General features: G+C 34.7%; 2 protein-coding genes across 3 annotated transcripts in view; one reads left to right on the top strand and one right to left on the bottom strand.

The window, feature by feature from the left end:
- Positions 1 to 27,548, bottom strand: part of CENPP (centromere protein P) — a 149,924-nt gene that overhangs the window by 58,033 nt on the left and 64,343 nt on the right. The window lies entirely within an intron of this gene.
- On the top strand, positions 9,613 to 27,169 carry ASPN (asporin). Its single transcript, XM_009812164.2, has 8 exons — positions 9,613 to 9,851; positions 15,387 to 15,657; positions 17,550 to 17,662; positions 19,844 to 20,057; positions 20,439 to 20,549; positions 22,920 to 23,013; positions 24,656 to 24,794; positions 26,007 to 27,169. The coding sequence occupies exons 2-8, from the start codon at positions 15,411 to 15,413 to the stop codon at positions 26,202 to 26,204; spliced, it is 1,116 nt and encodes a 371-aa protein (XP_009810466.1). The 5' UTR covers positions 9,613 to 9,851; positions 15,387 to 15,410; the 3' UTR covers positions 26,205 to 27,169.

Genomic DNA, 27,548 nt, shown 5'->3' with positions numbered 1-27,548 from the left:
ATTAAACAGATCTTCTTTTCCACATTAAAAAATGATCATATGATCAAAATGAATTTAGCTTTTTATTTTTCTAATAAATTATCATATCACTCAAAAGTTTTACACCGACTCAGGCATCAAGCAGCTATACTCAAATGCTAGCAAGCATAATTTTAACAATTTTGTTACAACTGCTGTGATTAAATTCAATGGAAATGCTTTGCTTTAATGTTCCCAATATCCAAGTTACAAAGTCTCATTACACATGTAATGTTCCTTGCTAACAGACACCCTGTTCCACATAAAAATTCCATCAGGATAGACCCGTAAACACTTAGCACTGTTTTTTTCCTTTTCAGTTTAAGAAGTGAATAGAGAATATAAAACAGAACTTTTCATAAACATCTTCCATTACATATGATGCGAGATGAAAAAGTTGCAACAGTTACTACGTCATTAAATTACCTTTGGGAAAACATTCATACACCATTGTATATCCCTAAAAGAACTTACATAGTTGAGTACTGCATAAAACATTTCTGATCACACCATAAAACGATTAATGATAAATTACCATCCATATTATGATACTGAAATACTCCAGTTAATAAAGGAAAACTAAACCAACAGATTTGCTAGTATTATGGTGTCAGCTTTTTCACACAATAAATGTCCTTATCTAAACTGCATTACGTTTGATCAGTCTTAAAAGGAATGGCATAAAAAAAAGCCAAACTTCCTCAGGGTGAATCTCAAAACTAAGTGAAACAGCTGTCTTAAAAACACAGCTAGCTCTATTTTGCTTCAGGGAAACTAAAAGCAAAGGAACACCATAAACAGCAATACCCTTTCTCTGTGGAACTATTTCTGGTCCCTGTCAGAGACAGGGGACTGAACTAGATGGGCTCTGATCTGATCCAGCACAGCTGCTCTCATGCTCTTACGTACTTGCCACACAGCCCTGCCTAACTGCTGCTAAACATAATTTTGCACATTTCCATTAAGTACTTACTGACTTTATCAGCCTGTGAACACAGTTAATGAAGTTTCCCAATACACAATCTGGTCATTGCTATGAAGTTTCTTGGAGCAATACACCACCGCCTCTTCTCTGCAGTCATGTCTATTAAAAATTCCCACCAATGAACTGAGTTTCCCAGGATACAAGAAGATACAAACAAAGGGGAATCTCATTTGAACAGTGAGGTGGGCTAGAGAGCCGATGACAACTTTACATCTTGTCATTGCCCAGTAGCTGAGTACTATTATATGAGCCCAGGCAGCTTACATGGATCATTCTATTTTGGTCACTCATTAAAACTAGAAGTAACGTTTGACCTGTATTTTATATAGGTTCACCTGCCATTGATGCCTACACCTGGGAATCCCTGTCCTGGTGACTAGAAGTAGTAATTTTTTTTACTTATTCTCACATTTTCATCTGGGAATTCTAGTCCTATGGGTAACGAGGTTTACTTGGGGCGTTGACTTCAAAGCTCTGTATTCAGAAATTGTAATTTTTTCAGCTTGGGGAAATGTATACTAATTGGGAGACTGTATTAATCTCAAGAAAAAGGAAACATCTTCTCTCTTCCCCAGATTGCAGCTTCCTTTATAGACATGAGTTTCTTTTCTATGGGAGGATAAAAATATGCAAAACTATGCTGGAGCAAGGCAGTTGGGGGAAATGCCTGAACGTTGCTTATTTATCACAAGGTCCAATAACTGTTATGCTGAGCTCAAAAAATTACCTGGTGTTTGGGAGTTACAAAGGCTTAGCTATTCGCTTTTCCCATAAAAGCCAGTGATGTTCTTGCCTAGTGCAAATCCAATCCAGTCCTATGAGTTTGCCAGCCATAATGGACACAAACATTCTCTGTCATCTCTACAAGTGAACAAATACTCAAGAGTTGAGTGAATTCCCCAAAACAATATTCTTCCAATCTGCTTGAGCCATCCTGACTCCATTCATTAAATGGATTTTTTTCAAGGATTTAAGAACTGAAGTAAATTAAAGCATTAACAGTTGCATTATTTAAAATGTTCATCTTGAAAAACATTTACCTTATAATTTCTTCTTTAATAGTCTGTTACATAAGGAATTTCCTACAGCCACTGAGTAGACAATTACTGTAGTTTGGTAGAATTTTCATTTCTTTTGTTTAATTCTTTGTACAGGATACAGATCTCCACACAGTTACTGAATGCAAACTTTTGCGTAATTCATACCTTCCGATTTAGGCTGTTATTTATATTAACATAGCTTTGATAAACTGAGTTAGTAATACCAGTTAATAATGTACTTTTTTCTACAAAGTACTTTGAAGCAGTTCTGTTAATTCAGAGAAAAGAACTTTCATTCCAAGTGTGCAGCATTATAAGTATATATACAGAAAACTGTAGGTTTTGCATGCAGTATTACTAAAATAAACCTATGTTTCTCTGTGGGAACTTTTCATATGATAGCAATTCCTAGGGAAAATAAATGACTTATTTTTTCCACAAGACAGATATTTTTCTCAAAGGAGTAACACTGAACACAGCTGTGGAAATACTAGATATTCGACAACACTACCAACCAAGACAAGGATCTTCTAAGTGAATTATGTAATGGTATTTTTAAAGGATTAAAATTAGGAAAAAGGATTAAAATTGACTTAATTTTTTTCACAGCAATTTCTCCAAAATCCTGAAAGTTGGCTATGCCATTACATTTTATCCTCTGGCCTCATGCATTCTGTTCCTTAAAAACCTTCATAGCTAGGGAATGACTGCCCTCGTGAATATTACATGGTTCATATCCCCTTTTAAATGACTATTCTTTACAAATATATATGGCTCGCTTTCTTCTAATGCAAGATGGTTCTGAACTTCTTCAGAAAAGCTTATTCACTACCAGTCCTCCAGGGAGAACTCTTTCTCCATTTTTTCCAGCACAGTTTAGCTCTCCTAACAAAGAACTCAGAAAGCAAGACTCTTCCTCTTTCAATTAGACCAATTACTTTTTGGGTCTATATAAAACATTAAAACCTACTACACTTTCATGCACATTTCCACAGCTGAACATGAAATGTTTCATGAAGTATTTCCTTTTGGTTTGAACCTGCCACCCACTCATTTCTTTCGTGTTAACCTTTTTTTTGCACTAGAAAAGGCAAAATAATTATTCTCTCTCTTTCTTGATGACATATGGTTTCAAACAGATCTGTATTACCTATATTCTGTATTTATTTTGAAGACTATTTTGATAGCCTCTGGTAACAATCTTAAACAAAAGAAACATTGATTAATTCTCCATTTTAGTTGAATAAAATTTCTTTCCAATCTTCTGAGCATAGAGCAGTCCTTGGTTTTATGTGAGGAGACACGCGTCTTTTACATTAATTGTAAAACATACAGACATTATAATAACCATGAAACAAAAGTATAGTTGCAGTATGAATCATATGCTGACAAATTACCAAAGATGTAGTTTGCTTGTTTAACAAAATGAAAGTTATAAATTGGTAAATAAACCTACTTTCTAAAGTCAAAGCTACTTCATACTGCTGGGGGCAAGCCAAATGAAAATTACCCTTTGAGGAATATAAGCGTTCAAGAGAAAAATAATAGCCTCTGCTTTACAAATTGTTCTACAGAAAAGATCTCATTTTCCATACCACAAGTTAATATGCAATTATGACATATGTTTTCTTCCAATTTACATAAATATTTCCACTGAGTGGTAAAAGAAACTTCTATCATCTAAGGCATCTCTATCTATGATAAAAAGTAGTGCAAAACCGCCCAGGGAACCAAACATCTAAACTGATACTTGCCCATATTTCCAAACAAATACCTTTGAAAATAGCATATTAGGATATCTGTCAGACAATTCTAAATTCTCTGCTAGTTTCGATGTGGTCTTTTAGCTTAGTTTAGAAGTTTTTGACTTCCGATTTCTTTCATTTTTTTGTCAGCTCTGCTGTAACACCTACCACACCACATCGCTGCATGTGCAATGGCAAGTGAGACTGAGCTCACACCTAGATTCAACCAGCCACAGGCCTTCCCTGCCTCAAAGTAACCAGGTTTGTTCAAGGCTGCAGCAGATTCAACCTTTTGAATACCGCATACCCACAGAGGCAATAATGCCAAGAATGTGTTTGTTACTTTATACACACAAGTTTTATTTTTTAATATGTAAGCACAATTAGTACGAACAGCTGCAGAACCTCAACATATTTTCACTGGTGAAAAAATCGACTTAACAGCATAGTTATTAGATCTGTTATGGTATACCAAATACTGCAGGTTTTCCCTAATTTACATTTAACTTTTGTATTTGTTTCTTTTCTTCTTATGCTTACTTGTGTTTTTCCCCTACAGGTGAAATAGGAAAAGAATTAATGTTAAAATCAGCAAAACACTTTATGATATATAAGTAAAGCAAATTTAATTGCATTTTTTTAAGTGCCAACTTGAAAAAAAAAAAGAGAGATTAGATAACACTTATGTTTTAGTAATAGCATAATTATGAGACAATAATATTAAAACCGTAACAGCAGTGGTTAACTACAATTAAAGCAGACTTCTTCAGAAGTCTCCCAATGTATCTAGTGTTAGACCCAACCTTGCATGCCAGAGTTACCGGTCTTGTGTCGATGAGACACAAATAAGACCCTCCTATAAAATTCCCAGGAATAAAACACACATCTGAGAACACAGGCTATCTTAATTAATACAGTAGGGAAATCACTTCTTTACTGAGGTAATATCCTTCTTTTTATTAGTAATGTTTCTGAAAGCTTTCATTTCGACTGTTCCGAAGTAACAAACTGTGTGTTTCAAAACTTGCAAACAAATTTAGTCTGGAGATCTTCCTAGAAATATTGTTACTTTTACTATCTACAGAACACTATATGCTCAAAGTACATGCAAACATTCATGGACCGATGTTCTTCATTAGACATAGAAGTGCAAACTGTAGTCAATTAGTACGTTATAAATGTGCTATTTACTGCTTCCATTTCTAAGAGTCTATCACAAACTGAGTCAAAGTTGTCATCTTTTGCATCTTTGAATTTCTAGTAATAAATTACTTTTGTTGATAAGTAAAGTTAGGAAGAACCATCATACCAAATTAAATTATCTTTGCAGTCTAACATACTTTGAATACTTTATTTCATTTTTTCTGGAATGCAAAGGACCAGATGGCAATGTTTCTTTTTTCTTAAAACTACCAACTCAATAGAAATTGATGACAGCTATCACTTTAAATGATGCCTTTGTGTTCTGAACAACATGAATCTAGCAAAAGGTTGTGTATAATGTGTATTATTCACTTACACTTCCATATCATTCATACTGTTTGTTAAAGGCAAAAATGGAAAAAAAAAGTATCAGCATTTGCAGGTGATCAGGTTTTAGTTTTTTTTTAATTGTTAAACTTTGGCAGAGTAAATGCTTGATACTCTGTGAGGAAATGTTGTGCTCAGTCCAGCTTGTATTTTGAAACAGAAATTTTTCCTTTAGAACTTATTATCGCAGTGATTCAGTAGTTTGGCACTGGTTGCAGAGCTTTTCATTTTAACTACTGTTTGATTTTCCATGAAAGAATGTCTGGTGTTTCCAATGTCTGTAAGGCAGATAAATACCCATATTCCATAAAAATGCCATGTAATATTATCCAAACTTGTAAGTAGCATCAAAAGCAAGACTAACAATTGACATGTACAGAAACCAAAACTATTTCAAGACCTTCATTCATCAAGGAGGTTATTTTTCAGGCCGAGCAGTTTCCTGATCCAGTTAAGTGCACGCACCTTGTTATAGGACCAAGGAGATGAGGACTGGGGACTTCTTAAATTGGCATTCCCACACAGCGAAATTTGTATTAATCTCTAGCCTAAGGTGAAACAAAGTTAACCTACTCTCCCTGAGGCAACACAAACTATCTGCAAGGGTGAAAAATAAGACCTGTCTCTTCAGGTTTCTGTTTTGCCTCTCCAGTCATTCTACATCAGCACATTCTTGCATGCATAAAACACATGATGAGCCTGACAGTCACATGGATGCATGTACATGCACACTTGACTTTATAGCTCTTTTTGTACATTATCTCTTAATACAGCAAGCTATGAATTGCCCTTCAAATTGCTGTGTTGCTAATAAATGCCAGGGACTAAAGACTTTGACTGCAAATGAAACAGTATATTTTGTTGCAGTTTCTAAGCCAGCCACCAAAAATATGCAAAAAAGTATGCATGTATTAACAAGTGAAAGTTAATTCATGCATGATAATAAGTAATAATGATTGTTTTATATATTTACATATAAATACTGAAGAATCGGGTGTTCAAGGAACGTGTGGATGTGGCACTGCGGGACATGGTTTAGTGGGCATGGTGGTGTTGGGTTGATGGTTGGGCTTGATGATCTTACAGGTCTTTTCCAACTGTAGTGATTCTGTGATCAAGACAAATTACAGAAGCTGAAGAATAGTTTTTCTATACTCAGCTAGCTTAAATTGTGTAGTTCAACTTGGGAAGAGTCAAAACTTAGCTAAAACCAAAATCTGTGACTGCACTCCACATGGACTGGTTGTGAGCATGAAAGGAGTAAGTCATGTTATTAAAATGTGATGGACAGCCTCCAAGACAGATTTGTGGAGTTGATGTTAAGATTCATCACTTTATGTAAACCACATTTATAAACAGTGCTAGAAAATGAGAAAGTACTTACTTTGTCTTACAATAACAAATGTATACAAGATTAGCTTAAGAAAAAGACTGCAGTGTAAGCATTAGCCACATATGGCAGCATATGCTTGCTTGCTCAGACATATAAAGTAATACAAATATAGTCATTTTCAATAAAGAAATCAAGATAGCATTTTATATCACTGATGTGATAATCTTAAATATAAAACACCATAGTGAAAGACAGTATTCTAAACCACAACATGCTGGATATACTCCTATCCTTTGCCTCAGAAATTAATCTCCACTACTCATAAAAGTTATATATGTATTTTAAGGCAAGATGGTATTCTAATTTTCAACTGACTCTCATTGGTGGAAACAGAAGTCACAGAAAAGGTCCGAGCAAACAGTTTGACCTCGTATAATCTTTTAGTTATTTAAACATGTAATATTTCACAGGAAAATATACATACATTTGCTTGCAAGGAAAATACCCTCAGACTACTTTCTATTTAAGAGTAACTCTCCATTAAGACCCCAACACTGCAGATTAAACAATTGTGACAGACACATTTTTCTATCAAGCTATTTAAAAACAAAATTTCACTATTAATTAAACAGCAGAAGCAATAAGAGATCATAATTTTTTCTTTTAATAGCATCTTCAACCACACTACCTCAAATCAACTGCTTTACAACACAGCCAAGAAAGCAGCATTTGATCCTACTTCAAAAGGCTGCAGCTACAGCCTTTGAACGGCTGCTACACATTCTACATAAGTACACTGTAGTCTTACCCTAAAAAGTGAGGGGAACACTGACCCAAGTACCTAGCATCAATTCATTCGTTTGCACACTCCAAGTTTCATTCAGAACTCCACAGCTGCCCTACTGTGCTGGCTCATGTAATGACTTTGGGTCCAAAAATTAAAGTATACTGGAAACAGTGATCCTGGAGAGGAATTCTGCAATAGTAGTTAGTTTTTAGTAAGTTGGAAATAAGCTGCAGGTGTTTAAAAGAACAGGCTCATGAACTAGATCAAGAACCACTAGCCTATTTTGGTTTTTAGTATTGCTATCAACAGCCAAAATCTAAAGTTCAGAAGCTGGCAGTCAAGAGACCTGAAAAGGTGACTTCTGGGTATTTTACTTTAGAATGCAATTATATTCACAATCAAAATACTAAACCTGTGTCTTGAGATATTAAACAGTTTCATTAGAAGAACAGCATGTCACTGTAAGCAATATTTATTTCTACAACATTGATACATTATACATAATATATGGGTAATATCCTTTATAGGATAATATGGTGACATTTTTTTCCAGATACTACAACTCTACGTGTCAGCTTCATTATGTAGTATGGCTATGACAAGCTTAATATACATAAGAATGTGTTCCTACCACCAGAATCAACTAAAAAGAGAAAATAATTATTAAAAAAAAGTATTGATCCCAAACTGAGATATTGCTGAACATCAGGAACCGGGAGCATTGCTGCAAGACTAGGATCAGCTGAAATTGCTGACTCAACACTTTACTATTGAAAGGAGAAGTGAAAAAGAAGAAACCAGTACATTTATATCACAATCCTCAGGCCCCACTCTCTTCTATTAAAGAGCCAAGAAAGTGTTGGAGGCTTTTTTAAACACCAATTTAACACAAATTTGCTCAAGTAAACGCATCCAAACCAAGCTATTCAAAACACACAGGGAAGTGTTTGCTTAGGAAGCTTCTGTTTCTAAATGTAGGCAAGAGAATGCAGATATATGCAATTTGAGATTTCAAAAAGGTTTAAGATCATCCTTTAGATTTTTATGTGGGAACATGATTGCTTTTGAAATTGTAATTTTATTCCTTGGGAAAAGTTATAAGGAGAATCTTTATCATCATTCATCTATGCTACTGGAACTGGAACACATGCAAAAACAATGCAGCAGGTAACGCAAGCCTTATCTTGTTTGATATGATAGCACCAAAGTTTTAATTTTTGGCATAGTATCTCTTCTTCCTTAAGAAACTAGCAGTAGACAAAATAACTAATATGTAACCTAAACAGTCATTCTGCAAACAGTACCGCATTACATGTATATTAAAAAAAAAAAAAAAGTCCAGGCTATTTTTCTGCAGCAAGACCAGACTCTTAACAGAGAAAGGAGCTAATTAAAGAAACAGACAAAGTCAGATGTGCATGGAATTGGACAGATAAAATTTATTGCAAATTTAAAGACACAAACTGTTACACTGACTATGAATCTTTTGTTTTAGGTAAACTCAATTAGTCGTATGTTTCTGAAGTATACATAAACAGGCAGCCTACTCAAGGTAAACAAAGAATAGCCCAGTCTCTAAATATTGTGATGTGCATGTCAGTACAAACAATATAATTCAGTGCAAATTCTCAAATACTTTGTTTTAAGCTTACAACTTCAATCCTTATCACAGAACACTGCAAACACTGTCCTTGTTTTAAATAAAAGATATGCTTAATTCCTCATACACAAGAGAAATAAATTAACTATATTAACTAATAAAATCTGATCTACATTTTACATTCTTGAGCCACCTTCCCCAGCTGATAGTTGTCTACTGAAAGCAAGAGGTAGTATTTATACATAACTACACAACAAAGTCCTAATTTTATAACCTTAGAAAGCGTTTGGCAACATGCTGATTACTATTGGTTTACTCTGCCACTGGCTAAGGTTTTATACTTTTATTCAAGTCACACTTCTTAAAGCTAATGAAATCCTGAATAAGAAGTGTGATTCTATAGCAGGCATGACCTGAAATGGACTTCACTGTACTTCCAATGGCCTGATGTCAACTATTATTAAACTACAGGTTTTACAAAGTCTTCCACTAGACGTCTAGAGTTAAGCCAGAAGTTTTGGCTGTGATACAAGCAGTGATGAAAAACATATGAGTGGTAACAAGTCGTCTTAATATCATTCTTCAGTACTAAGATGGGCTAATCTGAAGCAGCACTTTACTCTGGTATCACCCACGGTGCCAGGAGGATCAAGAAGTTTGGAAGTGGAATTTTTCTTTATATTTACTTTCCATTTCACAGAACTCAGCCTAACTTCTTTTTTCTCTATTTTTTTTTTTAATATGAAATAACTGGACATAAAGATCTCAGGTGGATTATCACAGTGCTTCTGGAAGAACTATCAAACTTGCAAGGTATGTCCGGTTTGAATACCTGTTCTATATAAATAGCAATAAAGAATTAAGCAACAGGTTGTCAGTCACTATGTGTAGATTAATAATGACAGGATATTTAGAGTTAGAAGTACCACTTTTTTTATGGAACTCTTGCGAATCTACTTTGCAGCTGAAATACTTCTGTATTTACTACATCTGAGCTGCAAAGCAAAAAAAACCTACAGTGAATTATTTAGCTATTTAAGAAAGACTTGTCAGAAAGATTTAACAACTGACAATAACATTTTTTCCCTCAGTTATTACAATCTATGAAAATCTCTCCTACAATTATAGCAGTTCTTATAGTTACAACTCAGTGTTAACTTTTTTTATTTGGCATTCAAGTTGGGTTTTTTTTAAAGTAGGTATCAGCAAAGTAATTAAAAATGACACATGAAAGAGTGAACTGTAGGCGAGCTACAAGCTAAAAATGCTCATAGATCATATTCAGTAACACACACGAGTCAAGCAGTGTTTTCCATAAAAAGTAAATACTCTCTAAACATAACTTATTTTGTAAACATGCTATTCATTATTATACTACATAATTTCAGTATTGGACTATTTCTCAAGGCAGAATCATTTCTTCAGTAATCTGACTGACCGAAAAATTTCCTCCTGCTTTTCTTAAGCAATTTAAGTAAATCAGTAGAGTAGACAAAGAGTTAAACATAAACTCCTTTTATTTCTGGAATGGGACAATGACTAATAGAACCAGAACTATTTTTAAATATAGCTTTCAAAACAGCTATGGTCTTGCCTTTCTTTGGACAAAATCTGTGCACACTGCAATGATTTGTGTTATTAATGAACACAGGGTTTTTTCTTTGCCTCTGTAAAGACCACCACTGTGTCATTTAAACATTTCCTTTCCAGAAACAATGCCATAGGAAGTTTGCCTCCGTACACTGGTAACAGAAGTGATTTCTAAATATAATTTAGAGTCTTTTTAAGTCTTAAAACTTTACCTATTAACTCCTTCAGTGTCATAACTGGTAAGACAACAAAGACCACATGCTGCAGGACTGGCATGCAACTGCCAAGGAATCCAGACTTACTCTTTTTTCTTTTTACACACCCCCCCCATACTAACAACAGAACTTCTATCTTCACAGAAAAAGTGTTTTTCTTCCCATAATTGTGTTTAGAATTTTCATGTCACAGAACTATTGCACACTTACATGGAATTTTCCCACACAATCTCGAAAAGGTTTTAATTGTATTAACATACTGTGACATCACCTGCATTTAACTAGTTATAAATAATATGTATTATCCTAAACTAATAGCATAAGAAGTTCATATTGTCCACATGCTGTTTGGCAATATGAATTTTGGTAAAGATCACCACATTACTGAGGATAAGTATGTCCCAAACAATTAGTACAGTGATTTTATGTTTGTTACATGCTTCAGGAAAGAAAGTCAGCCTTATAACATCTCTCCGTGTGAAGTGTACTCTCCCCATTCAATTACCTCACTCTGGGGTGGCTAGTGTTCCAGTGAAAAGGAGCTATTGAGAAGCTTTTTGTACTGAAGGAAAAGTAGGATTGCTATAAAGAATGTATAAAGAAGCAGCACGTAAGCCCTCCTTGAATTTCTGAAACTCATCTTCAACATTCCGGTGTGTAGAAATGAGAATGACAAGGCCAGACTTTGTCCAAGCAACAATCATCTGTTCAGGGTGTTGTTATTCAGCAGAACACCTGAGCCTGTCTAACAACTCACATATGTCAAGAATGGCTGTCCCATCTCTTCTCCTTCCCTCTCTTTCTGTTTAACGTTCCACCCCCTAAACCAGGCTGTTCCACCCATTCCTCTGTGCTGGCTCTGACACTCAGATTGATGCAGTTTGTTCACCCAGAAAGAATGTGTTGGGTTTTTTTTCTTGCTCACGTTAGTTTTATGCTGGTTTAGTGAGTTCAATCAGCTCAGTGAACAGCCTGAGTGGAAGAGCTGGAATGAGAGAAATGAAAGTACGAACCTGAGAGCAGAACCAGCCTCAGGTGGTAGCAGTGAGCCATTAGTATTAATGAACTGTACGTTCTGAAACAATTAAATATTTCATAAAATTTTCACGATAAAATGATTAAAGTATTTCCAGAAAGATCACTAGGATCTTGGATTTTCAACTTTCATTTTCTTTCAATTCTCTTACTCTTGAAGTTTAAGCATGCAGAAAGTTTGTGTAAGTTCTTTGAGATAAGCTGCAGAGTCAGAGCATTTCTACAGAGACATATCAACATCTATTTACTGGGAAACTCAAAACCTCAGCCAGGAAAAATAATTTAAAACCTTCATAAAATCCAGTTCTTTGGAATCCATTCTTTGGCAGTTCTTTGGCCAATGCAAAACTGGAGTCAGACTTGACTACCACCCCTAACTACAAAGCCAATTAGCAACAAGGATTTCCTAATGGCAAAATGGGAAGATGAAGCAACAGCTTTTTCCTCTTTCTTAAAAAAAAAAAAAAAAGTATCACAACACAGGATCCTTCTGTAAAGGGTCTTGTTTTCAAGAGATTTAACTCAAGGACTAATATATTTCATCAGTGACATATTTCAACACTACTTTTCCAGAACTGTTTGTGAACAACACAGGTTTTTCAAGAGTTCAAACTGACCACTACTTCAATCACAGCCTCAGCCTTTTCATAGTTTGAAATCATAATTCGTTTAATATCTGAACGGAAATATGCAATCCGTTTGCTAAAGGTGCAAGTGTGGAAACAGACTTTTAAATTCTTTCATAAGACAGCTTCCTAGTACCAGATCCAGAAGAACATTTCAGGAACGTACGTGAAAGATTATCTTTCAGGTACAGTAAAACTACACATCCACTGCCTATCACAAATAGAAATCAGCAGGGACTTAGAAACTAGATGTCCCAAGACACGATACCTGCTACGACGCTTGATATCCTACATGCAGAAATTGTACAACACTGAATAGTGCACAGAGTGTTTTCTCAATGCCTAAGCAGCCAGGGAAAGAAGACCAGCTTGAGTGCCCCTCTATGAAAACCCAGCCATTAATGCACTTGTCCAAGAATAAGGAGAACTCAGAAGTCTGAAAGGCTTCAAACTCCTCATCTCCTAATTAATGGTATGACTGAAGTACTGAACATTTTGACTGTTTTGCTGAAGCTGAAATACCAGATTGATAGCACCAAATATTCCAAAGGCGTACAGCCAGACATGACCACAATTCTCTCCAAACAAAAAAATGTAGGTTCCACATCTTGTCCCCAGCACTGTTTATATGCAAAGACTCTTTCAAGAAAACGCATTGTATAGGACGGCAAGTACAACTACAAAATTCTTTCTAGGAGCATTGAAAGAGAATATTATTTTGAACACAAAAGAAAATAAATGGGAAAAATATACGTGAAGATTCTTTTAAGAGACTGCTGAATCAGTAAAAGATACAGTACTCAAATGAGCACACAACTGGAGGATTACAATACATATCAAACTTACAGATATATGCTGCATACCTACAAAGTATAATGTGCTTCTGTTTTCAGACACATATTTGGGGGGAAGGGGACACTGCATTCTTTTCAAAAGGCTGAGTTTTATGTAATCTAAATACTGTTAGCTTTTATCTTTTTATGCACCCTGAAACGTATACATTACAGTAGCAGCGATGCATGCAATACATAGCATTTTGATGCTGTTTAGAACCATACACAAGAAACATCAAAATTACTTTGTATAGAAAAAAGCAATACAAGCAAAACCTCAGAATTTTGAATAAGTCTTGTACAAACCAGGGCGTTCCTTTTCCTGTGACTGAGGACCAATGACAAAATGCCTACATAAAGACATTTTTCAGCTATAAACAGAACAGCAAGTAGTTAATTAGGTGATCAAACAAGAATTGACATCCGTTTAGTATTTCCCTAAAAGGTCTATGATAGTCTAACTAGAAACATTTTTATAAACAGGATATGCATAATAAAATTTACAGCTGCCCCTCCTGGTTTGCACAGCGTACTGTAGGATCCAAATGACTTCTGGAACTGGGCTTCAGAAGGGAACAACATAGAACTGAGGGCTGAATTTACAGTCTTTTCCCACAGGGTTGCAAAACATCCTGTGGCAATTCTTACTATCTCTGTTTTCCCTTGTGTTTAGTTTTATAGGATTATTTGGTCAATAAAATCACCTTTAGAATAAAACCTGAGTATGTAGACAATACCTAAAGTTTTGACCTACAGATCATCATTAGTCAGGTAATAGACTATACTGTAGGACTGGGTTCTGGATTTTCCCAGTCAGGTGTGGCTAAAAGAAATCTGGTAAAATTAGAACTCAGAGAAGCTGAATGAAATTGAACGAACAACTGTAATGAGACAGAATATGCCATATCTTTCTAAAGACAAATCTACTTTACGTCCTTCAGAACTTGGGTATTCTTCTCCATAACATCAGGAAAAAATAATTGTAGCTATCTGACCTGGGCTGTTCTGCTTTGAAGGTGCCCTAACTGATCCATCATCTTTCTGTCTCCCAGACTGAAGGACCTTTGATTACACAAGAAAGATACTTTCAAGTTATGGGTAATCTAGAAAGCTGATGGGGTTTATGGCATTAAATTCAAGCATGGCGCATTTTGAGGTCCTTTCAGCTGGCTGCCTAGCTACAATGTACAGGCCCTATGATCACAAAGCTAGGTTAAAAAAAAAAAATTCATTGAAAAAATATGCACACAGAAGTATTGGTTTCCAGCTTTTTTCCGGATGTAATTTAATTTACTGATTTCAGATGACATGGATTCATAACCTGCAAGCCCTTGTCCGAGAAAAAAGCCTTGATCAAATAAAAGTCATATACAAATGTGCTTGCATTAAAATACAGAGGTGAACTTCTATCAATAGCAGTAATATATGAATGACTGGAATTTGGGAAAAGCTGTTGTCAGGACTGAAAACTCTATCTATTTTTCCAGATTAGAATAAGAAGTGTTTAATTAGAAGTGTTTAGGGAGTAGAATAACAAGTGTTTAGGGAGTGTCCTGATGACTGCATTTTATGTATTGCTAGGCAAGTATTTCCCAATTTTCCAGATACAAGCAATGCACATATGCCCAAGTATCTCATTAAAAATATATTTTCATTAAGAAGGAATAACATAAATCCAGTTCCAAGTTCTGGTCAATTTGCTACAGAAATTACACTTCAAAGCCTGAAGGAAACTATGATACTATTTTTTTAAACTCAACTAAAAATCTCTGATATGACATTAACATCTGATGAATTAATGTTTTAATAGTATTTATTACAACATACACTTTTATAATAATAGTATAACTATTATATTTTAAAGAATATTTTTAATATTCTTAATCTTTCATATACTAATTAAATCTTAATATTCATTAACAGACCATTTTTCAGGACCACAGACTGTAGCAGTGAGTGAAGTAAATAGTTCAATACCTTTATTTGCTGTTTCATATTCACTGAATCTTGCGTTTGCGTTTTTTTTGTTTGTTTACTTTCCTCTTAAAGATTAGCTATCCTGATTAAGAAGATATGAAAGAATACACACTCCTCCTCTTCTTGGCTTTGTGCTCTGCCAAACCGCTCATTGGTCCTTCATATTTTACACTAAAGAATATGATGCTCCAAGATATGGAGGATGATGATGATGACGACGATGACGACAATTCTCTATTTCCAACCACTGAACCAATTATACCACTAATTCCTTTTGATCTATTCCCAATATGTCCCTTTGGATGCCAGTGCTATGTGAGAGTCGTCCATTGCTCTGACCTAGGTAAGAATGAATTTGTGTGTCTGTTCTCCACTGGCCTCTCCTTTGGAGGATTTGCCTTTTAAAAGAAGAATTCTACAGCTCCATGAACTGCACACATTCACATATTCCTGTACTAGTCATTTTCAAAAGGAGCTTATGTTTTTCCAGTTAGGCTCGCAAACCATATCTAATTCATGTCCACCAACTAATTTGTGTCCAGCACTTTTTACAACATAAATGATTTCCCAGTTTATGTGCATCAGTTTAGAAAATTAATAAACTGCTATAGCCACCTTCCATTGGCAATGACTTCTATTGATAACAGCATAGCATGGAAAGGCATTTAGAATATGTAGCAAGTAGCTGTAAAACTACTTAACTGAATAAATAGTTAGTTTATCCACTAAGAGAACAATAACAGAATGCGAAAATGCTTATATTTACATTTTACATTACACTTTCTCCTGTTCCATTCACTTCCATGAATTTATATCCAAATAGAGGAGCACAAAAGTTTGCTGCCTCTTCTGTTTGCATTAGACAAACTATTAGTCCCCTCTCTCAAAAAAGACTATGGCTAATGAAATACTTCATCCACAACTACAAAGCAACAGGTCAAATGACAAGATAACAAAGGAAAAAGAGGCTGTAAATAAACCACAAGGAAGTTTAATGTGAGAGCACAAATGGGATACAAACTATTTGCTCAGCTTACCTTCCATTACAGTGCACACCACTGGTAACATTCTAACCGAAGGCAAATCTGCTGCTGTCACTGTTGCACATACATACTAGTCCTAAATATGAAATTATTATTAATGATGCCAATTTGAATTAGCGTTCGCCGAAGTTTTCCCATGATTCAAGATAATCAGAGGACTATGCTCCTGCCACTAGCACAGTGACAATGATATTCGCTCTCATCACAGCTCTGCCACCATCCTAAACTTAACCCTAGACTCCTCACGTCTTAGAAACATTGAGTCAATACATAAATTGCTGGGTTTTTAAATTGTGTCATGATTAAGAAATCAAAATAAACTTTTGCTGACAGCAATAAGCTATGGTTATTGCATCTGGTTTACAGATTGCAAACTGCTTTAAGTTCACACATAGAAAAAACCACCTATTAATGGGCTTCATCTTTAAATAACTCTAACCTATTAATTATGGAATAATCGTTAATAAACTGGACCAGCATTTAGCATTTGATGCATCAGCATTTCCACTGAAAAGCAAGTTACTATCCCTTGCTAGTCTCTTCTGCTGATTCGGGATCTCAGGTGGCATAAACTGACGTGTTTTTGTAACTGAACAGTGAAGTGGATTGAGGGATTTATACAACTGGTAATTAAGTACTGGACAACCATCTTTTGTCCACTTTTACCAAGAATACATTTCTCAGCCCTGATGTTATCTGTATGGCTATATAAACCAGGGTGCCAGTACAATGGACAGGGCAGTGCAGAGGTGGAAAGGAGCATTCAAGCACTGAGCAGCAATCCCTCAAAGCCACCGCAACAGCCCTGTTCCTCAATACAGAACCACAGCCCCAGATCCTCCGAGGGCTGCCTCCTCCAGGGACTTGAGCAGTTTCCCTGTAGAACAACCTGTGCTCTGAGGCTGCTTATTTCACAGATGCGAGGAATCTGCAATGAGCACCCAATTCAAGCTTTTCATGGTCAGGGGTAGAAGCAGTTACTTCCTGAAACTATCCACGCATTTTTGACATACATTCTTACATATTTCCTCTCATTGAATATTCCCTTCTATCTTTTGCTTTATGGCTGTTTGTATGTTCTTTCCCAACATCATCATCAACAATCTTACCATGTTTTACTGTTTAGCAGTTAATTTCTCTGGACTTATATACAGGCACATAATGTTTCTGTTTATGTCACATACTTAAATAGGTTTGACATCAATACCTCGCAACATTCCACCAGATACTCGTATGATTGACCTTCAAAACAACAAAATTAAAGAGGTCAAGGAAAACGATCTCCAAGGACTCACATCACTTTATGTAAGCTTGCTATTTTCCAAGTTTGAAATCTTATTCAGCAATCTGAAATATTTTGATACTTTTAAAATACAAACGGTATTTTTCTTCTCCAATAGTATCCATAAAAATACAGTCAAATGCCTGCATATTTGACTGCTCTCACATAGTAAGAAACAAATTTCTTTGAACTGTAAGAACTATGCTACTTTCTATAACATCCAGAAAACGTACCATGTGTATGTCACCAAAAAGATCCTCAAGATTTATTCAGTCCTTAGCATGCACAGAAACACTCCCTACATTTTAAAGGCTGGAGATAATTGCCCCTTTTTTATCTGCTTAGCTGTAAAATAGCAGAAAGAACTTAATCTCACAGAAGAACTAGAATGATACTTTCTGAGACTATTTTCAAAAGCACACAGCATACAATTGACACATATGCCACAAACTAATGTTACAAATCCAATTGACCTGAACAGAAAACAGACCAACACTGAATTACTGAAAAAGTCAGGTGCTTTACTACTATTTTTTAACACGCTCAAGTATGCACATAGAGACAGGCTTTAAAATAAGTATCACTGGCAACTGATAAATCTGGATATTTACTGTACGCAATAATCCCTTTTTATAATGAAAGAAAGTAAGAGTCTTAGAGGCCTGAAAAAGTAAGTTAAATCTGTTTTGCAATACTTATGGAAATAAGATGTCACTCCAAATCCAGTATCAATGAATATTGACAATTTTAAAATTTTCATTGTAAAAATGACAAATCTGTTTCACAAGTTATAGCAAATCAATGACATTGTATATTCCACATTACAAAGACATGAAATACACATTAAACTAAACATAAAACAAATCCTTTTCAGTTGTATTTGGTTTCTGAGCAAGAACTGAAAATTTACCAGATCTACGTGTTAATGAATAAGCTTGTTATTAATTATGCGTTAACCTAAGATAGAAAAAATAGGAACCATATAAATTCATTGTTTGCAACAAAGTGTTTCCAATTTCCCTTAAGTGTGTCATGTCTGGGTACAGAATGGTCTTACCAGCAAGTTAGGGGTAAACACGCTAACTGTGCTTTATATTCAGTATAAAAGATCTTACAGAAACTAACCTCCAGTGACTGAGAAAGTCAACGGAATACATCAGCAACCACCACATTATACATTACAGCAACCACTTAATTATGTGATAACTGAAAACTCTGAGCTGTTTTGCTTTTCTTCCTCAGTTAATTTGCAGCAAGGCCTAACAAAATTTTTACTGAAAACAAAGTTTACTTTCTAAAACTTGTCTGAGTATTAGTCTACTTAGCAAAGGCACAGAGGGCAACTTGGATTAGGAAGGAGCATTTCCTGTTTATTTCCTTAAGCTATCCCCATTTTTTCTGGGAAAAAAAGATTAATTCTGTTTTGCTCTAATTTTTTTCCCACAATTGCAGAAAGTAGACGACTTACCAACAGCTCAAAGTAGTTAAAAAGGAACAAAAATGAATAGTCTAGATATGGAAATGCAGAGATGTGATTTGACATGCAAAATAATTTCAGATAGCTCATATTTTGTTGTCTGTAGTAACTCATTACAAGTTCTCTGATAACACATAGCAACCAAGAACAAAAGACTGTCCCAAAAAAGGACTAGTGTACTGTACAGAAGAGAGACTTAAATTCACAGGAGTTGAGAAATTATAGCACATAAGATATAAATTCATGTGTGTATATCAGTCATATACAGACATTAACTTCTAAGAAATTCAGATTAAAACTCTGATTTCTATTTTGCAGCATTATGCTGAAATAAAAGATGAAATTCTGAGTTTTGAGAATTTGTCTGCATTAAGAAACAACAACAACAAAAGAATATATTAACGCCTGTACAATCCCACAAAATACATGAAGACAAAAATATTGTTTTGCCAATTCTTCTCATTATCCATTGGCACCTTGTCAGCTCTGACTAGTTTTTCTCTACCTTCTAGTTGATGCTCCAGCTTCCAGGTTCTTTTTTGTTTTTCACAATCAACTGAAATGCCCAAAGTATATATAAAGCACTAAAGTCTGGTATGATGGAAAAATAAAATATTTAAAATACTTAGTAGTTAAATAATATATCAATTTCATTACTTAAAATTTATAATCATAACATTCCTGTATAGAGAAATTTTATTTGTATTGCTCTTCCCATATCTCATAGGCACTGGCTTTGAACAACAATAAAATATCCAAGATCCATCCAAAAGCCTTTCAACCAACAAAGAAGCTACGACGACTGTATTTGTCCCATAACCAGCTAACTGAGATTCCAACAAATCTACCAAAAACGTTAGCAGAGCTCAGAATTCATGCTAATAAGGTTAAGAAAATCCACAAGGACGTATTTAAAGGAATGAAGTCTCTACATGTTTTAGGTAAGTCCAATTAAGTAGAAAAGAAAATGACTTTATCAAAAAGGTAACATACTATATATAATTTTCATTCAAACATTTCCCTGATGTGCAATTTTTTCTTTAAGAGATATCCATGCTGTGGAATCTATCTCTCACAATTGAATTCCTATGTGAAGTTGCTACATAGTTCAAGTTTCTGGTAACCCTGCAAGCCAAGTTAGACAGCCTTTATTCACTGAAAGTTGAGACTTCCACCCCTCAGAATAGGTGATCAAAGCTAAACATTAATTAATGCTTAGAACATCAGAAGTCATAAATAAAATGAAATCAGTTGTTTGTAACTTAGTCTAACATACAAAAAATTCCTATGCCATAAATACTTTTTTTTTCCCCCTTGGACAGAAATGAGTGCAAATCCTCTTAACAATGATGGCATAGAACCAGGGGCTTTCGAAGGAGTAAATATCTATCATATAAGAATTGCAGAAGCTAAATTAACTTCAATTCCTAAAGGTATGCTTTGTTTTACCTTTTCTGTTTTACCTATTCCAGTATACTCCTAAATAAAATGCTTTAACATCTGTAAGATTATTAAAATGTTCCTAAATTCTGTTGTGTATTGTTCATTTCTACCAAACCACCTCCTACCTTATTTTGCTCTTTGTACTTAGTATCCAATTCTACATCTCAAAAGTGTGCATGTGCATGCACACAGACTCGCTCTCCAGCCCCCTCTCCTGCCTTCTCCCTGTCAAGCAGTCCACTCCTCTCAGAGTCATCCAGAGACTCTTCTCAGGAGAAACAATGTGAAGAAAATGATAATAAGATGTCACCTTACATCTTTGACATCAGCCTCTCAAAAATGCTTGCAAAGAAAGATAAACTCCCTGATATGTGATCTGGGTCATAAGTGATAGAGAATTCCCAATTCCTTTATGCATTTAAAATGAAACCCCAAAATCTCTGACTTTAATTTTGAATGTTTCAAGCAACTCTGTAGCTCAAATATGCTCTGCAATATAACCACCTTAATGCAAAACCCAGTATTGCATTTTATACATCTTTTGATGGGGTTTCGCTAAGTAAAATTTAATATTAACATTTTTATTAAATTCAACATAACATACCACAAAATTAAGTCACTCCTTCATATAAAACAATTAACTTGTGATTTGGAGGTAGCAATAAATTAAAACACTAACTTCACTAATCACTGACCTCCACACAGAAAAAAGTAGTATGAAAGAACTTAGTACAAGACTGCACCTGCATTTTCTGCAGGTCAACATAGTATTTAACCAAATTATCATTATTTTCAACTGCTCACAACTACTAGCTAAGAGAAAAAAGGAAACAAAGCATAATACCATATGTTATATCATTCATTAGCTTACAGGGAAACTAAATGTTGGTCCCCAAGATCTTTATTTCTGGATCATTCAGATAAAGAACATGTTTCTTATTAAATTTAGTCTCTTCTTGTAGACAGATATATATGCAAAAGCATTCCTGTAGAACAGAACACTAAAAAAACCAAACAAACCCCAACAACAAACAAAACCAACTCACCCCATTTGTTCAGGTAATTTTAAGATCAGAAACTATCTGGTTGCCTACGGTAACACTCCCCAACACACAAAAAAGGCATTCTTTTAGTATCACCATAATACCACCTCCTGTCACTTGGCACAAAAAACCATACATAAAATAATTCAGATTTTGTCTTTGTTATAGAGAAATATCCTATAAGGAAACACAGCATGAGGTCAAATATGTGCAACAACAAATCATAAACAAAGAGGATTTCATAGTGAACATACTCTATACAAATGGAAACTAATTTTGTAGATCCTTCTATCTGCAAATGTTATAACGATACAAAAAGGTTAAAAAAATATAAATTACAAAATGCGCAAAATCTAAAATGGACAGATGGGTAGTCTTCCCTCTTAATACTGTAACTCAGACACAAGCAGCGCCCGGCAGAATTGTAAACTGCAATATAAACTGGAAAAAAGCCCAAACACACACCAAAGCATGTCAACTGGCATAAAGACAGACTGTAAAGCACATCCCTTTTCTTCAGGATTGTAATGCTCCAACAAATAGCAATGGCAATGGGAGTGGTGCTCTCCTAAGCCATATTAGTAACAGAAATATGTGGTTTGTCTTGCTTGGTGTCAGGGTGCCATCTAGACAGATGCTAGTAAAACTGAATGTAAGATCAGCAAATAGAAAATCAAACTTGGGACTATCTTTCTCTGCCCTCACTAAAAGGATATTGTAAAAAAGATTCTCCATCTCCTGGTCCATTCACTGACAGTTCTGAATCGGGACTATTTGGCAGCACATGAGAAAACATTCTGTGTACCGGCACGGGAAAGAGCATACCCAAATATCTCATTTTGCTTTCCTCCCAGATCACATCTTAGGAGCTATAACAGCTCCATTGTTACATCGTGTGGAATGGATCTACAAAAAACTGTCAGAGGTTCCACAGGAGTAGGATTTTGACTAGCAACTGTTAGATAATTGCACGTAACATACAATTTACATCTTTGACAGGTTAACCAAAAGTACATGAAAGCCATTATAAAGAAAGCTAGCAAAATTATACCAAATTTTGGAACTCTGAAATCTTAACATTAGCATATGCTCTTAATTTTTTTTTTAAAGTTACTATTTTAAACCAGATTATGTTGATGATTTTTTTAAAGTAACATACTTTTATCTAACACCCCTTTTCTTTGATGCAGACACCCCCCCCAAGATTCTTCACCCAGTCCTAAATACAAAGGAAAGAAGCTGTTTAGAACATAATAAATAGTCCAACAAAAATAAGTTGGCTTATTTTTCTTATACTGTGCATTTGTTTTTCATCAGAATTGCCCTCCAGTCTACTAGAACTTCACTTAGATGACAATAAGATCACAGCAATCGAACTTGAAGATTTTAACCGGTATAAAGATCTTCAAAGGTAAAATTCCCGTGCAGAATGCTTCTATTTGATAAAAGATCAGACCTGACAGGATCTCTTATTTGATACTTCTCTTGTTAATGGGAAAAAAGAGAATTAAAAATTTTAAGTGTTTTAGTAAGAACTGCTCTAAATAAGACCAAACTTTAAAAAACCAAACCAAAACAAACATTAGGCTTGTTATTACATGTCTTGCCTACAGTTCACCATAGAAGTGTATGTTAAGAACAGCATCTAATTACAAAATGTAATCATCATAAATTCTTACCTCATGTTGTGTAATATAGTGTGGCTTTTATAGAATATCTCTTAATGTGCTAGTAGTAATATGCCTCAATTAAGCATTGCATGTATTTCTCATACTCAGAATATACGAACCTTTGTAATCACATCATTTATCAACAGTATTCAGCATTTTTCTCTAGCCTGTTCCCAGGCATTTTCACTCCTTGGTCCCTCATCTCATAAATCACCCCCCAAAATGAGGTAATACAGCAACACCACTACCAACTGATTTTTGTTTTAGGAACAGAATGCCTTTCTTGCATCTAAATTTATAGGATTTAAGAGTCATAATAGCTTTTTAATTCCAGAGAAGGCCTAAGCACACTGGAAGGAGACACTCCATATACACCCCAAAGAAAAATATACAAGGATAGCAGGAAAAGGGAAATTTAAGTCTTGTTTATACAAACGCATGGGAAAACTGGTAAATTATAAGAGAAGATAAATTCACCTCCTGAAAACTAGCCTGAGAGAAATACAGCAACTGGTAAAGGAAGCAACTTGATAACTGTTTCCAAATGTGAAGAGGTTTAAGAAAAAAATGCATGTTTCTGAGGAATGGATCACTGATGTAGGACAAAAGAAGGAAGTTCTTTCTATATAGCTCAGTTAAGTACTCTGAAAATATGGCTGAGCAGCACTGGATTTTCGATTTGGTAGTAGAAACTACTATCAAAGAGGAACTACTGAACTGCGTTTAGATACCAACTTCAGTTTCTGAAGAAATCAGGAAAGAAAGGAGAAACAGGGGATTGCAGAATGCATGGAAAGAGCAACTTCAAACTGACCTGTGCCTCCACCTTCTGAATCACCTTCCTAGCAGTGCAGGTTGAAGTCTTATAGCAAAAAATGTAACTAAGGCCTAAATTAAGGAAAATGTGGAAGTAGGAAAGAAGGTAGTCCTGCTTATTTTTAAAATGTAAGGTTTTTGACTAAGTTTCTTTACAAGACTTGCACTTCTTCGGCTATTTATTAGAACCACACTTTTTATTACTGTGAGTCTACTTTGTAGCTATACTACTTGATAAAAGGGCATGATTTATTTTACAAGCAGATTGGTTGATGTTTATCATTTTAACTCTTGCCACTAAAAGAACTGCATGCAAAACTGGACAATTGCTCACATCAGCCTAGCTGCTGTTCTTTAAGTGGAGATTAAATTAAGAAAAAATATTTGTTAGATCAATGGTGGGTTTTTTCCCCTATTAGAGGTAACAGTTCATCATCTTTTCCCAGTTCTTTTTTCCCCCCTATGTCTACTCCTGGGTATTTCAATCTTTAAAAAAAAATTATGCTCTTCAATGCTGTTGTGAATCTCAATTAATCTTTAATTAAATGTTCCTTGTACTATTTCTAGGCTAGGCCTTGGGAATAATAAAATCAAAGATGTGGAAAATGGAAGTTTTGCCAACATACCAAGTATACGTGAAATCCACCTTGAAAAAAATAAGCTCAAGAAAGTTCCTCCTGGATTACCCGAACTGAAATATCTGCAGGTTGTATATTAAGTTTAATAGAAAGCTCTGGTAGTTACAAGTTGTTTGACCTTCACACTGCCATACTGATGAGGACATAATTAAAAAGCATAATTAACTGTGACTTACATTGTGACATGACTCTCATACTAGGAAAACATGTAGTTAAAGAAATAAACAAGATCAAAAAGCAGGAACACTTCCTAGGGGGGAAAAAAAAAAAAAAAAGGAAAACAACATGCTACACCCAGAAAATGTTTTCAGAAAGCATGTTACAGATTTATTAAACTTTCCATATTAGCAAGCCAGAGTGGAAATTTTTCCATTCCCACACTGAAAAGTCTTAAATCCAAAGAAAATTGTTTATGAGGCTGAAATGATAAGATTTTAGAATTTGTATTTAGAAGTAGATAAATTCTGCAATAAAATGCTTTCAAAACACATTTATTTCCTGAATTCTGGAATAGCAATTAAAATCAAATGTGTTTTACAAGATGACACATACCTTAGGATACAGAGCAGAACAAAGTTTGGGGAAACATGAAGAAATGCACAGATGACAGAGCACATGATAAGCTATTTGGTAAAAGCTTTTACCTCTGAATTTAATTTCTTTCCACTTCTCATTTCACTTCCAATTAAAGGAAAATATTTTGAGATATATATATTAAAAAACCGCCACTAAACATCAACTTACAGTGTAATGTAAAATTAGATCTACAAACAAAAGAATTCTTTTGTCAATGTACATTATTTTACTTAAATTCTAAACTCTACTATCACAAGCCCTTTTTTTTAAACTAATTTAAGCTACATCAGCATTAGACAGATCTGTTCCTATAACCGTATCGACAAATCTCTCCTAACATCAACTTTTCTAGAGACTACTTTTTAAAAAATTTGCATTATGGGAGAATATAATACTGCATCATTATAATTCTTAACATAAGAGAATATAAAATTGCATTTTAGGAGAACGTTCCATAAGAAGAGGGTCAAATTATTCTGACAACACACTGATAAAAAAACGTATCAGGTTTTTTGTGGGAGAGACCGTGGCAGGAGAGAGACTTTTTTAAATATTTAGCACAAATTTATAATTCCTGTTACTATTGAGGTCTGCATGCAACTGATCTTATAGCAAACCTCAGTTATCTATATGCCAATGAATGTTTAGATGTTTTTCCCATTTACATACTAACTATTGTATGTCACTGTTTCTTATTGCTGCAGGTAGTCTTCCTCCATTCTAATCATATTGCAAAACTGGGAGTGAATGATTTCTGTCCAACAGGACGAAGAAAGAAGAAAGCATTATACAGTGGCATAAGCCTCTTCAATAATCCTGTAAAGTACTGGGAGGTTCAGCCTTCAACTTTCCGCTGCATTTTAGCCAGAAACAGTGTGCAACTTGGAAACTTCCTCAAGTGATAACTGAAGTTGGTCATTTCAAAAAGCAAGCTGTCCAAATCAGTTCTACAATACTTGAAATTTGCAGAAAAATGCCAATTTTACACTATTTAACCAGTTTACAAAGTATTTACTATTTCAGAGATAATTAATTAGAAACAATGTGTTGGTAGGATCCATTGTATTATTCAACAATGTTCAACCGACATTTGAATAACTTAAACAAAAGCCTTTATGTCTTAGAGAAGAACTCTTGGAAGTGGAACTGGAAACTGTATTCAACGTTTCCTATTATAGATGTTAAATTCTTTACTTAAATCACATAGTTTTGACATATTCTTTCTTTCAAATAAATTCTAAAATTCAAGCAGAAGTGACTTTTTCCACAGGAAGGACCTATTCCTCTGCCAAAAAGTATTGTAAGAAAAGTTGCAAAAAGTTTATCAGACTTCAAGGACAACTGCTTGTGCCATTTTTGGTAATCAGCAAAGATGCAATAAAAAGGTACGGTATTGTGAGGTCTTTTGTCTCTAAAATAGAACCTATTTTTATAATCTATTAAGTGAGATAAAGGCGGGTTTCATATCAAGAACACACACACAAAAAAACCTTTAAAGTTTTTTGGTATTTTTTCTTGCAACTTTAAGAGGGGAATGTCCTTCAATGTTTTGCTATCAATTTGATCGACTCTGAATATTAAAAAGTAGGATTCAAGATTTATCATATGCTTCGAGCTTAATAGGAATGATTATTAAACTCCCTTTAGGCCAGCAAAAACATTTTCTTCTATCTATAACAATTGTAATCATGTTTTTCATGTATTTTTTTCCTCTTTTATATTTTGACATCACACGGGTTAAGAATCCCTCATTAATGTAAGTACCTTAAAATTGCTGAATGCAAGCAGATAGCTGGAACTCAACTACCCTGACTTCTTACATAGGTCAACACATAGAATTCTCAATACTGACAGTACTGTATAAAATGGATATTTTATATATCTATTTAGTGTATATTTGCTATTGGGATTCAAAATAAATTAAATAAACTTAAAGAATACTTGCATTTGTATACTTGATTACATGGTAAGTCATGTCAAAACATTCAGAGATTATAACCAAACACCTTTCTGGCTCTTCTCCAGATATTTTCTCTTCCTTTTTCCAAATCTACATACCTTGCAGATCATTTATCACAGCTGTTCTTCACAAAATTAAAAATTCAATGCTTTATTTGAAGTGGCTATGAGAAATGACGCAGTTTAGTAGTAGAAGAAAATACTACATAGAAATTAAGCAATTCCCAATCTCAGTCTGTCTACCACCTCCTTAAGTACACTAAGCAATAAGCATCAGGTCTAACATC

The sequence above is a fragment of the Gavia stellata genome, chromosome 12, assembly GCF_030936135.1.
Source record: "Gavia stellata isolate bGavSte3 chromosome 12, bGavSte3.hap2, whole genome shotgun sequence".
In the NCBI taxonomy this organism is placed as follows: domain Eukaryota; kingdom Metazoa; phylum Chordata; class Aves; order Gaviiformes; family Gaviidae; genus Gavia; species Gavia stellata.
Note: the sequence above shows the minus strand (reverse complement) of the source record. Positions and strands in the feature narration are given on the sequence as shown.

What these genes read in the sequence shown, in the direction of transcription:
- ASPN (XM_009812164.2), top strand. Translation starts at nt 15,411, where the DNA reads ATGAAAGAATACACACTCCTCCTCTTCTTGGCTTTGTGCTCTGCCAAA. An exon ending in ATTAACTTCAATTCCTAAAG is followed by an intron (nt 20,550 to 22,919) that starts GTATGCTTTGTT and finishes GTTTTTCATCAG; the next exon opens with AATTGCCCTCCAGTCTACTA. An exon ending in CCGAACTGAAATATCTGCAG is followed by an intron (nt 24,795 to 26,006) that starts GTTGTATATTAA and finishes TTATTGCTGCAG; the next exon opens with GTAGTCTTCCTCCATTCTAA.